Source organism: Azolla caroliniana, unplaced genomic scaffold, assembly GCF_043228905.1.
Source record: "Azolla caroliniana isolate FFs.n. ecotype wild unplaced genomic scaffold, voAzoCaro1.0.p SCAF_1, whole genome shotgun sequence".
NCBI classification, from domain to species: Eukaryota; Viridiplantae; Streptophyta; class Polypodiopsida; order Salviniales; family Salviniaceae; genus Azolla; species Azolla caroliniana.
Genome location: NW_028230436.1, coordinates 9,308 through 24,527, shown reverse-complemented (window position 1 = coordinate 24,527; position 15,220 = coordinate 9,308). Strand labels below are relative to the sequence as shown.

Here is a 15,220-nt window from a genome sequence, read left to right as displayed (position 1 = left end):
ATTGTATTGAAGATAAATAGTGAATAATAGCTTGAGGCCAATGATAAGAATTATTATTATTATTAAAGAAAGATATGCTAAGGAAATGTGTGTCAATCAACCTATATCTTCGTTTGACAATTTGATGCCATTCCAATGGTGATAAGTGCAAAGCTATGCCTTTAAGGTTCTTAAATTTTGTTTAGATTTATAATGGTGATAAGTGGGTAACTGTGTTTTGCATTCGATATGGAAACTTTGAATATATACTTTTACCCTTTGGTTTGACGAATGTGTCGGTGGTTTATCAACATATCGCCAATGTGTCACTGGTTTGGATTTCATGATAGGAGGGACAGCATGAACACCCAACCGCATGCATAATGTTTTGTGTGTGTGTGTGTGTGTGTGTGACACATACATACATACATACATACATACATACATACATACATAGTGATAGATAGCGATGATAAAATAACAGATTGCTGCGGTTTTTTTTGACCATGGAAGGTGTGCAGCGCGTCCTTTAGCAGCGCGTGTAATGCAAAGGCATTTGCACGATTGCATCCGCAGGAAAGACCTAGAAGGGGGCAGGAGATTGGTAGCGGAGCTTCTTCTTCTGAAACAGAGGAACGAGGAATTCCCTCTCCTGAGTGCTCACCTCATCCGCCTCCTTGCCCTGTGCGGAGCCTTGGATGAAGCAGACCGGCTCTTCCATGCACTGCAATCTCACCCTTCCACATGGAGGGCTATCATCTCCGCGCATTCCAAGTTTGGGCATTCGTCCACGGCCCTCTCCTTCTTTGCCCACATGCTTCACTGCAATGTGGAACCATGTGTTCACACCTTTGTTGCAGCTCTCAAAGCGTGCTCCATCAGTACCTCTGCAGAAAAAGGTATACTCATGCATGCCCACATTGTTGAAAATGGGTTTGAACATAACCGTTATCTTTCAAGCACCATCATTGACATGTATTCCAAATGTGGTCGGCTAGAGGATGCGAAGAATGTATTTGAGGATTTGCCTGAAAAGAATGTGTTCTCATGGACATCTATCATCTCTGGGCTTTCTCACTTGAGACAAGGCTATGTGGCCCTGCAATTCTACACTCAGATGCAACAGAAGTGCATACAACCCAACTATGTTACATTTGTTTGTGTATTGAAAGCTTGCTCCTCTATTGCTTCATCTGATATGGCTAGAGTGTGTCATTGTCAGATTGTGGAAGTAAACCATGAGGTAATGATGGGGTTTGATGCAATTGGCAGTTCCCTTATTGATATGTACATAAAATGTGGCAGATTGAAAGATGCACAATGGGTTTTCAATGCCATAGCTGATAAAACCCTTGTGACTTGGACTGCACTGATCACTGGGTATGCCCAAGTTGGTTATGATGAAGAAGAGAAAGTCTTTCGTCTCTTTCAACAAATGCAACATGAAGGTATCGAAGCCTGCCAAGTAGCATTTGTTAGCATCTTGACGGCTTGTTCCAATCTACATGCCTTACATCAAGGCAAGCTCATTCATACCCAGATCATAGTTAGTCCTTGTGAACGTGATGTATATGTAGCAAATGCACTCGTGAACATGTATGTCAAATGTGGGAGCTTGCAAGAGGCACACCAGATTTTTGATCGACTGATGATAAGGGATGTTGTAACGTGGAGTACGATAATGGCTGGATATGGGGAGGAAGGATATGTGGAGGAGGTTTTCTCACTTCTTGCACAGGCCCATAAGGAAGGGATGGAACCGGATAATGTCATGTTTGGATCAGTATTGAAGGCCTGCTCCAAAGCCCCAGACCTAGAACAGGGGAGACTTGTGCATTCTCACATGGTGCAAAGTGGATGTGTTCTAGAGGTGTTTATTGCGAGTGTTCTAGTTGACATGTATGCTAAGTGTGGGAGTATTGAGGACGCTCAACGAGTATTTGACAAACTAATGAAGCGAAATGTGGTCACATGGAGTTCATTGATGTCAGGTTACGTTCAGCTTGGTCGTGAACAAGAAGCCTTGCAACTATTTAAGCAAATGCAGGAAGAGGGTTTAGTAGCAGATGATGTCACTTATGTTTGTTTGCTCAAGGCTTGCTCTGATGGCGCTTCTTTAGAGCGTGGGATAATTTTGCATGAGCATACTATCCAAGATTCCAGTGAAAAGAATGTGATAGTTGGAAACACTCTTATTGATCTTTACATGAAATGTGGGAGGATAGAAGATGCACTTGAAATATTCGACAAACTATTGACCCGGCATCATGTCATCTGGAGTGCAATTATTGCAGGATTGGCCGAGCAGGGATATTGCCAGGCAGCACTCATGTTCTTTCAGCAAATGAGGCAAGAAGGAATTGAAGCAGATCCTACGACATTTGTTTGTATTTTGAAGGCATGCTCAAAGTTGGGAGCCTTAGAACAAGGTAAGCTTGTCCACGCTCAGATTAACCGAAAGATTTGTGAGACAGATTGCTTCGTGGCAAGCAGCCTTATCAATATGTATGCTAACTGTGGGAGTCTTATAAATGCTCAGACTGTGTTTGATGGGCTGGCCATCCCAAATGTGGTGGCATGGAGTGCAATTATTTCTGGATATGCTGAAAATAGTGAATATCTTGTAGCTCTGGATTATTTTAACCAGATGCAACATGATGGCATCAAGCCGGTTGATGTGACTTACACTTCTCTATTATGTGCATGCAACCGTCTAGGCCTTGTAAAAGAAGGTTGCTACCATTTTGAATGTATGGTGAAAGATCATGGAATAACACCTACTCTCGAGCACTACAATTGCATGATTGACTTGATGGGTCGTGTGGGTTATCTACATGAGGCAAGAAACCTATCCTTCACAATGCCGATGCTCCCAAGCCTAGTTGCATGGATGTCTTTACTTAGCCACTGTAGAATGCATGGTTCGATGAATCTAGGAGCAGAATGTTACGAGAATGTAGTCGTCATTGATGAATTTCATGCATCAAGTTATGAGTTAATGTCCAAGTTATATGCTGATGCTGGTGAGTATGAGAAAGCAGATATCATACAAGATAAAAGGAAGCATGCCTGTGCTTGGAAGAAGGCTGGGATGGCCTTTATTGAGGTTGACAATCAGGTACACAATTTCTTGGCAGGAGATAATAGACAAGAAAATAGTTATGATGCACATGTGAGGAGGGGACACAAAGTTAGCATAACAATGAGAGAAGAGGGGTATATACCACATATAGATATGGTATTGCAAGCATCTGTTGAATGCGACGGGTATGAAGTTTCCAGTTTTTGAAAACGTACTGGTATCTTGAGCCAGGGAACATCATACATCTGACCTAAAGTGCTTGTTTTGATCTCTTCAAATGTTTTACTCCAGTTTATAAGGGAGAAAAAGCAAGGAATCTCTTTTCAATGATACTGAATTCTCTTTATTGAAAGCAACAATCAATTAAAAAAGGCCAAATCCCCAAACTGCCACTGAATTGTACCGTAATCCCCAATTCAGCTCAACTTTACGGAATTCCTAAAACACTACACATTTTGGAAAAAAAACAATCTATCCAACCTAAGAAAAGAAATTACAACTAAGCACAACTATTCATTGGAAGGGGAGGATAAATTTACATGCCCATTGGGAAGATTGCACACCCAAGTGATACAAAGACATTGGGTCAACTCTTATATGAGAATTAACATGGATTGACAATGTCCTGCCCTCCTGTCTGCTAAAGGTTAACTCGTCATTGAAACAAGGGAAAATGATTGATGATGTGGAAGACTTAATGCAGCTAATCTATCTATTTTAACACCGATCAACCTTTTGCTGCCTTCCCTTTGGCTAGAGATTAAGTCATCATTGAAACCCAGATAATCAAAGCTTCTTGATTGAAGTTGTAGTGGCCATTAGAAGGCAAGTGGAATCTCTTCCAACTTTGGGAGATTTCAGTGAGCCAGTGTTGAAGATTTTGACTCTCAGTTGTTTTTCTGTTTCAAGCGTCCAACCAAAGTTGGACTAGGAGAGCACATGTGGGCACTGTACATAGAAAACTGCAAGCAGTTTTCAAAAAATCAATTAATCAGATAGACAAGACACATTCTTTCAGAGAAAATTAAAGAACCCTTAACATTTTAGGAAATTCTGAAGTAGAGTGGTTTCTATTTACTTGGTACTCGTGTGCCTTTGTTGAAGGATCAATCACATCTTTTATATTTCGCTGAAATAGTTCACAAATTTCAAGACTAATCTTTGCAAACAAGCATGTTGTTAACTTTTAATTAAGTTTGAACAACATTAATTATAAAAAATGCACAATTAATTAGACGCTACTTTAAGAGGAATTGGGTGATTAAGTGAACGTTAATTAATTAGCTAGTTAAAGGATTGAATAAACAGGTCTAATTAAATAGGTTATGAAAGTATGTGATTAATTAGACCTTACATTAAGAGGACTTGGGGGATTATGTAAAACTTCAATTGATTATCAAGTTAATTTGCCTGCTTACTAGCAAGGATTAAAAAATCAAGTGGGAGTAGGGGTTACACTGTTGTAAACTTGTATCAATTAGATGATGATCATGGAGTTTCACCTTGTTCTGCCATGGTAGATTCCAGCCTTTTCTACAAAGTAACATATTACCTCTGCCTAAAGTTTTCTTTTTGAAAAATCTTTCTAGAGGGTGGATCTTTGGGCAACCATATGACTTCCCAACTTCAATGGCGCCCTTCCCTTAAGGGTTTTCTGGTGTATATATTTTTGGTGGAGCCAATCAATCAAGTGATTTCTTTGTTCATGATAGCAATAACAAAACATAAGAAATAATAGGAATCATTATGTATTTCTTGTGCTACTTTGAGTTGAGTAGGAAATGACTAGGCTTCCACCTTCCGATATACAAATTTATCCAAGATACAAACACAAATAGGGTAATCTAAGTGGCTACAAACATTATATTGTTCTAGTATTTGGTCATGCCATCCAAGATCAACCATATGTTTCTCAACGCATCTAATTAACACAAGCTTACACTTCTTTATGTGTAGCCTTGATGTGAACACAAATGCATTCCACCCTTCCATGGTTTTAGCTATATTGTTGGGTGATCTCTTAGGAATACGAACAAAGAATTTGTCTATGCTTGAGCTATCAAGTGTTTTTCTAATGGGCGAGCAAGCTCAACAAGGTGAGTAACAATGGGAAATTGTAATGGCCTCAACATTCATGTTTTGTCATACTACCTATGTCAAAGGCATTGTCTTGGCCACTCTATTTAGCACCCCAATGTGATAGTGAAGGGTGACATCCTTGCAAGTTGCATCAAACCCTATGTGTCATACTAGTAGGGAAATAAATGACCAGCTTACATGATCATATGCCTTCTCCATGTCTAGTTGTATCATTACAATTTCTTATTTCAATTCCTTGGCCTAACCAATAGATATTTTCCCACGGCATATATTATGAAGGATGTCTTCACCCACAAAAAAAATTTCAAACTACAAAACATATCACTTTTGAAGTTGGTTTGCTATTAGTTTCACAAAAAAATCTTATACAACCCACCAATTCATGATATTGGTCTCCATTGCCCGATGGACATTGGAAAGACAACTTTAAGTCGGGTGAGTAACAATGGGAAATTGTAATGGCCTCAACATTCATGTTTTGTCATACTACCTATGTCAAAGGCATCGTCTTGGCCACTCTATTTAGCACCCCAATGTGATAGTGAAGGGTGACATCCTTGCATCAAACCCTATGTGTCATACTAGTAGGGAAATAAATGACCAGCTTACATGATCATATGCCTTCTCCATGTCTAGTTGTATCATTACAATTTCTTATTTCAATTCCTTGGCCTAACCAATAGATATTTTCCCACGGCATATATTATGAAGGATGTCTTCACCCACAAAAAAAATTTCAAACTACAAAACTGATCACTTTTGAAGTTGGTTTGCTATTAGTTTCACAAAAAAATCTTATACAACCCACCAATTCATGATATTGGTCTCCATTGCTCGATGGACATTGGAAAGACAACTTTAAGTCAAACCTTAACAAGAGTGGCTTTCTGTGAATCACACAACTTAATAGAACTCAACATTTGTTGGAACAATATCATAAGAATATCTTTAAGTTGTTCAATAAGAGCCTTAGAAACATTCTTTGTAATTACATCCCAATGTGAGTGTTTATCATTAGAAAGATTTGAAAGGACAAACTCAAACTATCTTCATTTATATCTTCTTGGAAGGTCCTCACAAGTTGTTCCACCGCTCCTAGATTAATGCAAATAATAGTGATTGTGCTTATCTTATCTTATGAGTTTATCATTAAGCAGTTGTGAAATGTTAAATAAAAGAATTAATGAATTCTCATGGATCATAGATCAAATTACCATTGGTCTCTAGGCGTACCACATTAATCTAGTATGCGAGGCAAGTAATGCATGGAAAAATATATGAGAGCGCAAACATTATGATAATCTAGATAATGCTTAAATGAGATTGTTAATAATTACACACTAAAAGACATTATGGAGCTTGAGACAAGCCAATAAGCAAATCCAACAATATACAAATTTTGGGGAAGGAAACACAATATATTTCATTCTCCTAATAATGATTGTCATAGCCACCAATGTTTGTAATACTAATGTGGTGTCCTCAGTTTGTCCCAACCTACAAGCTGTCCCAAAAGTGACTTGGATTCACTAGATACACTAGTCCCAGTCCCAACGAACGGACTACTCCAACTAGCCAAACAACTATTCTCAATGGCCGTATAAGGTCAATATAAAGAGAAGGCATTTGAAGGAACATTCATTCGCTCATTTGCACAAGTTGGTGCTTGACATTGTCTCTCCCTCAAATCATATTAGTGTTCTCCTAACACGTCTTGGCTCGTCCCAAAGTGTCCTGGCGCACATTTTGGTTTTGTCCCAATTATTGGGACTGCCTTGTAATCTTTTGGACATTTTGTCTCTTGCTTTGTCTCCGCCGCATGATTTTTTGTTGTTTTTGTCTTACAAGATTTTAAGGACATAACAATTGATATCAAAGCAGACAACGCAAATTGGAGAGGGAAAATGCCGACGAAGGCGAGATTGGCAACACAAAGGGAAGTGTATGAGTATGAGGAAAGAGAAAGAGACTAAGTGGAAAGTGAATAAAAAATGGAAGCGATCGAGTTGCCACAGACGGGGATCGGGATCGAGCCCACTGGAGATAAGAATAGCACACACACACACACTCACACACACACAATTGATGGAAGTCCTCAAGAAACAGAAACAGAAACAGATCAAGGAGCAACACTCACCAAGGAGGCGGGGGGTTACGAGAGAAGGATAGGGTTGATTAGGAGGAATGGGAGTATGGGAGCTACAAGCCAGTCCCCTCCGAAGGAGTATGTAAGGAGGGAGTTCGTGGTACTCAGCAAGTGCATTCGCGGCATGGAGAGCTTCTTGGAGCAATGTCTTGTATGACCACGAGCATGGTTGGAAGTAGGGAACCCATTTTCTTTTGAATGATGCCTACAATTAATTAATACCTCTTGGTGGAGGAGAGGAGTTCCTTCAAGGATTGGGTGGATTTCAAGCTAAGGATACAAGAGTACTTTATCCCACCCCACAAGCCATACACACTCAAGGATGAATGGAGATCTCTGAAACAAGATTTTGGGAAACTCAAAGAACATATGTATTTCGAAGTATAGAAGAATTGTGTTGAAATCACTAACATGGACGAGATTGACAGATTGCACAGGTTCCTTTTTGAGCTTCCAATCTTGGAGGATGCGATCCACATCGTAGAGCAAGTAGGTGATCAGGAGAGCTTGCATCAATAGCAAGCAGGTGATTGGGAGGTCACACTATGGCTTAATCTTGTAGATCTCGTTATTCTTGCCCATAGTAAATTTATTTTCCTTATTTTGCTTCAGCCCTTGATGGCCTGTTGGCTTGATGGTTTACATCTTAGTGTTCCCATTTTATAGGCCATATTTTTGCTCTCCCATCGATCTTTAAGAAATTATGAGTCTCAAACATGCACAAAGTATGTATACAAACACGTTGTACTTTATCCATTGTAGGAGAGCATGACTAGTGTATGATTGTGCAAGAATATATGGAAATCATGGTGATTGATCACATTGTCCACTACCATGTATATGTGGGAAGTCTTGTTGTAAAATGTGCACCTTTTGTTTGCTACTAATATTGGCCAAGCAACTTCTCACATGCGCTCTCTATTAGACCTACCCTAAATATATGAAGGAATTAACTTGTCTAATCTTTTATTAACCTTTTTGAGGTATTGGGGATTATTTCCCCACAATGGAACATATGCAATGTCTTTACATTTGATGTTAGCCATCAATGGAGATGGTGCATATCAACGGAAGTTGAATTGCTTACTTGATAGTTCCTCTTCTCGGCTATTGCCCATTTCAACAACTCGATTTTCATTTAGCAAATGCTTTCACTTGTTCCACTGCCCAATCAAGAAGCCCAATTGCTATTTTCTATGATATTATACTAGTGTTTTTCTCACATACAAGCGAAGAAAAATTGTGTTTTGTAGGAAAAAAAAATGTAATGGTCAATGAATGTTGAAAATGTGAGAATTTCTGTTAATTTCTTTAAAACAAAAGTCTTGACATTGTGCTGCAAATTTTTGACAAATACCATTTAGTTTGTTATAACTAGGGGTTCATATCACCTTAAACCAATTTGATCTTATCCCCACCTTCTAGCTTCATTTGTTGTTGCCTTTGAAGCACTCACAAAGGCCAGCTCTATCCCAAGGCACATGTTAGCTTATGTATTTTCTGTTTCCTAGGATAAAGAACCCTATTAGACCTTGTAGCATGTAAATAATCAAGAACCTCATGGGATGATAATATGTAGCACTTGATTCAAGGGTTCACCCTTGTGCTCTTCCTTATGGCTCCCACTTGACCTGATGTTAATCTCACTACTTCCACCTTCCAATACAAGTTTTATCACCATCAAACCAAGGTTCTCAATTCATAATGCCTTAATGCTAACATATAGTTTTTCCTATTTATAAGAAATTCTTAACTTTATATGCATTGCCATAATTCAATGCTACAGTTTTCATCCCTTCGGTTGTAGCAAATTATATGTAGCAATATATTGAGGGGCAAATTGCTAATATGCATCATCAAACAAAATGAAGAAGATTTACAAGGAACCTCATTGTGACACTTTTACTCGCAACGTTTACATGTTCATAGTTTTAAGAATTTTGGAAACTTTAGTTTGTAAATATTCTCTTTGTCACAAGGGTAAACTTTTTTTCATGTCATATGTCAGTTTGGCTTTGGAAGACATTCATATAATCTCTCTCTCTCTCTCTCTCTCTCTCTCTCCATAAATAGTAATATGTTAATTACCAAAGTTGAATTGCAATAATATATGGACTATGATATCCTATGAGGTCACCACAAAATCAATCAATGAGGGTTCTCATGACACCCCTCATCTCTATCTAGGTGCATCCATCATTATGGGGCTATATAGTGCCAAGTGATAAAGGCCAATGCAACTAGCATGCTTTATAATCATTGAATGTATTGTTCAACCCCATATTTAACATAAAAAACAAAGGCATTCCGCATCGCAATTATGCCATAATCCCCAATACCTTAGATAATGAAAGACTATCTCAAAATGTGGAGGCATTCTCAATTGCACACAACCAAACACCCATTGAAATAGAGATTTTGACACTTCAATTATAAAGACCACATTAAAAATATAAATTTCCAGATAGCTATGGCCACTAGAAAACTAATATCGATGTTGATTATGTTCCTCTGAAACTATGCAAAACAAATGCATTCCAGAAGCAATACTTCAACTTGGCAATGCAACTCCTAGAGGTAATCCATCCATCATGAGGCTCCACATAAATAGCTTAGCTTTCAAAGGAAAACGAGATTGCCACCCCATTTGCATCACACTTTGTCACCACCTATTGGATCTTGATATTCCCCATTCTTTATTAAGTCGTTCTACCATCCATGCATACTTATCAATTAGTTTAAGATATACATAATTTGGTTTTACTTTAACAAGGCTTTCAAGACTTGCAAATCTCTTATCTAGCTCAGGTGTCACCATAGTTAAATTTGGAATTGGTAATGCAAAGTTGGCATTTCTTGCAGCTAAACCCCTAAAGCATGATAATTTCTGGGAACATAAAACCATGTCCTAGCTGTTTGAAAAGCCATTATTTTTTGGACAACTTTTAGTCTAACATAAAATGGCCAAGGTTGTGATAGCTAATACATAAATTTGTCTACAATTTGAGTGGATATCCAATCTAGGATTTCGACATTAGGCAAATCCTAACCAATAGGATAAGCTAAATGCTAACAAATCATACCACGTTGTACTACCACTCTCGTCCAACCAAGATCATCTAAACTCCTTTCTGTACATGAGGCGAGAACTGATTTATACATGTTAATCTTCAATCCTGAAGCTGTAGCAAATGATTCGGACATTTGCACAACCTTCATAAAGTTCTCTCGCACAGCTCCAAAAAACAAAAAGTCATCATCTGCTAATGCTGGCAAAATACACCATTTCCTGATGGTAAGGAAAGTCCTACCAACTCTCTTATCTCTAGCCATATTATATAATATTACTAAAGCTGGATGAGTCACAATAGCAAAGACTAAAGGAAAGGGTCGTGTAATTCCCCATTTAGCATGGTATGAGAAATAGCGCCCTCCCCCAATGTGTATGTGAATTTATGTTTACCAAATTTCATAAAATTTGCGCTTGACCCCCTCACAAAGGACCAATCCACAACGTCATAAGCCTTTTCTAGATGTACTTGTACCATGACCGACTCCTGATTGGTCACATTTGCAAACTCCATAGCCATCTAAACATATAGAATATTATGTTGAATATCCCTTCCCGAGATAAAGCCATATTGTACATTGTGAATTATTGTGGGCAAATATTTCTGTAATCTATTAGAAATGACCTGTATATTCCCCCCATCGAAGAAGTAGGTCACCATTGATTAAATTTCTCTTCCTATCTATCTCTCTCTATGTTGAAGAATGGAGTGGTTCTACTTCTTGAAAATTTCTGAAAGCCTTTTCCACAAATGGTATACATGCTTCTACTTCTTGAAAAAAAATCACTTCCCATTGAGGTCATAGCCATGGAAAGGGTGATAGGGCACATGCTTAAGGTTTCAAAAAGTTCTAACATCAAACTTCCTAGGAACACATGGGAAGAAATTAAAGGAATCAAATGACACATAAAGAAAAATTGTTAAAATCTAGATTGATGAAAGATTTAATGAAATGGTTTGAAACATGGGATAACATTAGATTTGCTTCATGATGTGTCAATAGATTCATCTATCTGTGAGACTTTTTTGCAATGCCCATATATCACAGTTTGGAAAAGATGTAGAGGCCCACATTTCACACATTATATTTCATACGTTGCACCAAACTACAAAACCATCTTCTCCAAATTGGGAAATCACATTCATCAATACATGTTAGAGCCCATCCCTTTGTCCACCATCTACACCATTCCTTCAATACAACTTTGCTCACATGCTCTTCGATATGAAACATAATGTTGGTGCACAGGTGTGAGACTCATCAACAATACATACTTTGCCTTGAACAAGCACGGGAGTAAGAGAATCATTGTTTGATACAATGCATTGTTTCCAACTAGATTTGAGTTTGGTCAATCTGGTCTACTCCCGACACATTCCTAACAATCACAATGTGAATACTCGATTGTAACATTTATTAGTAAAATTCTTGAACTCGAGAGCCACTAGTCAATTCCACCCTTACTATGTTAAATTGATTCAATTTTGCTCTCATAGGATATTTTACCATTGAGAACAATAAGAAAATCTCTCTCTCTCTCTCTCTCTCTCTCTACATCAGAGGATGGATTCATCATCAGGCCACCTTATATGGACATACATCTATCCTATGCACTGCGCAGTGTGATGGGGCAGCTGCGAACTTCATCACATCAGCTAGAGATTGAGGTTGGCAGATATACACGAATACCAATAGAAGAAAGAATTTGCCAATTGTGTCATCAAGGAGTGGAATCTGAAGAACACTATGTTTGTCACTGTAGTGTCTTTTATGAAATCAGAGGGAGATACCATTGCCTCTTTAAACAAGGCTTTGGCCTGCTACGCAAGGTAATGGAATATGATGACCAACGATGCCTAGGACTTTTCTTGCTAGAGCTCAAGAGACTTCGGGAAAAGTTGTTGAAGAATACAGCCACACAAGCTCATCCACAAAGAACAATCACAACTTTCTTTAGCCCCATCACTCCTACTAATGCTACAAGTCTATCACGGGATACACAAATGGGCTCCCGACTAGGACAGAACAAAGGGGTTACACTAGATTGGGCAATAGCAACTTGTCGTGCATGTAGACCCCGGCCCCATGGACCACGACCGCACCACCCTTGTTATCAACAGATAAAGGCCATTATGTCCCACCATCGCAGGTGCTTCCCTCACTTCGGAGACATTTCCATTTTGGATCGACCTATGCTAGAGATCTTCTGAAGACAAAAGCTACAATATACCTAACTTGAGGATCTCACATGTGCCAAAAACCAGATTCCCTCATTTCTTTTCTTTTCATGTTATTTACTTTTATATTTACTGTGTAATATTTATTTTATTTTGATTTGTTCTCCAAGACGAGACAACACTTACAATGTAATCTCTTATTTGGTCTTATAGGCCATTTTGGCCTCTTAAAAGACGTTAATATTTCTTTCTTTCTTTCTTTCTCTCTCTCTCTCTCTCTTTATTGTCTTAAATTTCTAATTTCTCGAGAATGGTCATTCATGTGTCTGATATGTAAATGTTGTGTAGTGGTTAAGTTTGGGTTTTGCAATCTTAAAGGTGTGAGTTCACCCTGCATCAATGGGTTTATTTTTAGGTTCACTACAGGAATCCTTCATAGTTTTCTTAGTTTGATATCATGCATATTGACAAATTGCTCCTAAAAATAATGAATTAACAAATCGCTTGCCACAATCAAAGGGTTTAAAACAATGTCATTGCCTTTGGGCAAAATTGAGCTTCAAAAACTTGTCAATGTTGACGTTTTAAAAATAAATGTCGACTATACATGCATGTTCACATATGCATATGATAGATACTCATACAATCTTGACGTGTCTATTTGCACCCAAATCATAAAGAGGGCTGCTGAGGGAATTGTGGCCACGGACAGCGCAGGGCACTTAGCTAAGGGCACGTGCGATCTGGATAAAAAAAAGCTTGTCAGATACTATGCAACCCCCTACATGTTAGTTATGCACTTCATCATGATCACTGAGCTTTAGGAAACCTAGAGCTTTCATTTTCGTTTGGGTATGGCTAACATGAATTGACCATATTTGTAACCATGATTTGTCTCATGGGCTGTTTTTGGCCTTTAATAGATCTCTCTCTCTCTCTCTTTTATCGTAATTAACTCACCCAGTGGTAAGTTGTTATGCTACTAGCACTAGATCTTATGTTTGAGACCCAATTATCTCACCTCTCTATTACACCATACATAGCTCTTAATGTACAGGATGCCACCGTGGAATGTAATGGTTGAACCATGACTTGTCTTATTGGCTGTTTTTGGCCTTTAATAGATCTCTCTCTCTCTTTTTATCGTAATTAGCTCACCTTGTGGTAAGTTGTTATGATACTAGCACTACGTCTTAGGTTCAAGACCCAACCTTACCAATGTTATCCGCTGATTAGAAATGGAAAAGAAAGCATATTCCTAAGTCTACTTTGAAAGAGTTTGAAAATGTCCAAAAGCATTTTCTTACAAAGTTTCTCTAAGTCAAGAAACAAACACCAAACAACCACCTACTTCTTGAGACTGGATCACTTCCCATTGAGATCGATGGACCAGATACACCCATTTACATCCATAAACTTCATGTTAATGATATAATCTCCGTCTCTATCTCATGCCGGTCTAAAATATCATCTCAATTTTCTGAAAACGTTTTACAACAAAAAGGGCTCATGATAACCTAAGAAAGACTAAGGCCATGATCTATACATCCATGCCGACTCATGATCAACCAATTGTCTTCACTCTAGGAGTTACATTTACAAGCACGAGTGGTGCTTCTCTACAACTCAAGCCATCAAAGATGCTCATTTAAGGATATACAACTCTAGCCATGCTAGAAAGATGGTACCACCACGCACACTTCCAAGAGCTTTGTACCAAATTATGGTTATTTGACACCATGGTCACCCTTGCCCTCAGTATAGTGCATCCATTTGGGCTCAATGCCGCCCCATGTATATGTGTCAATACAAACTTTCTATTACATATGAGATTAGCTCACAATGGTAGTCCTCTTGTTCGTTCACACCTTAATTAGATAGGATTTGGATTAGTTGACAAAAATAAAAGTCAGAGTAGTTGTGTAAGAGAAAGAGAGTGGATATTTATACTCTATGTTTGTTCTTATCATTGCATTAAATGTGCAAGTCAATTGAAAGTAGTGGGGATAAACCTTAGTCATTTAATATGACCTAGTTCCATAGATACAAGCTCGTGCTAGATAATACTTAATGGTACATATTTTAAGACTAAGTACATCTTGACTTGCCACCAAAGAATATCATTGCATTAAATGTGCAAGTCAATTGAAAGTAGTGGGGATAAACCTTAGTCATTTAATATGACCTAGTTCCATAGATACAAGCTCGTGCATATTCTTCTAGCCGACTTGACTAGTCAATCCCATTACCCTACTTCTCTCTTTCCCAAATACATTTTTCCCTACTCATCTCTAGCATTGACACCTTATTAACCCATCTCATTAGGTTACAGAATTGCTACTCCTCATTTGGGATGCTATCACAAAATGTGTACTCTAAGAATGCATGTGGGGATAAACTGGTAGGGATAAAGACTCCAAGGACTCCTTTTTGTATATTTTGACCCTTCTATGCACGCATTTTCTAGACATATTTTTACTATATTTTTGCTCCAATTTAGGGGTTATATTGGCCATGTGTGAACATGCCCAAATGACCCACAAGTCACTTATCAATAAGAATTGGTCCCAAAATCTCTCATAATGAGATAGGGACTTTTAGCGGCTAGAGCTTGCTATCCATTTTCTTCATAGTTTTCTCAACTTTCTCTTTCCTCACACCGCA

The 15,220-nt window shown here is 38.3% G+C and overlaps 1 protein-coding gene across 1 annotated transcript; it reads left to right on the top strand.

The window, feature by feature from the left end:
• The first annotated feature begins 486 nt into the window (after positions 1-486).
• On the top strand, positions 487-4,181 carry LOC147868054 (pentatricopeptide repeat-containing protein At1g06140, mitochondrial-like). Its single transcript, XM_087339779.1, has 2 exons — positions 487-878; positions 978-4,181. The coding sequence occupies exons 1-2, from the start codon at positions 524-526 to the stop codon at positions 3,266-3,268; spliced, it is 2,646 nt and encodes an 881-aa protein (XP_087195905.1). The 5' UTR covers positions 487-523; the 3' UTR covers positions 3,269-4,181.
• Positions 4,182-15,220: the final 11,039 nt, after the last annotated feature.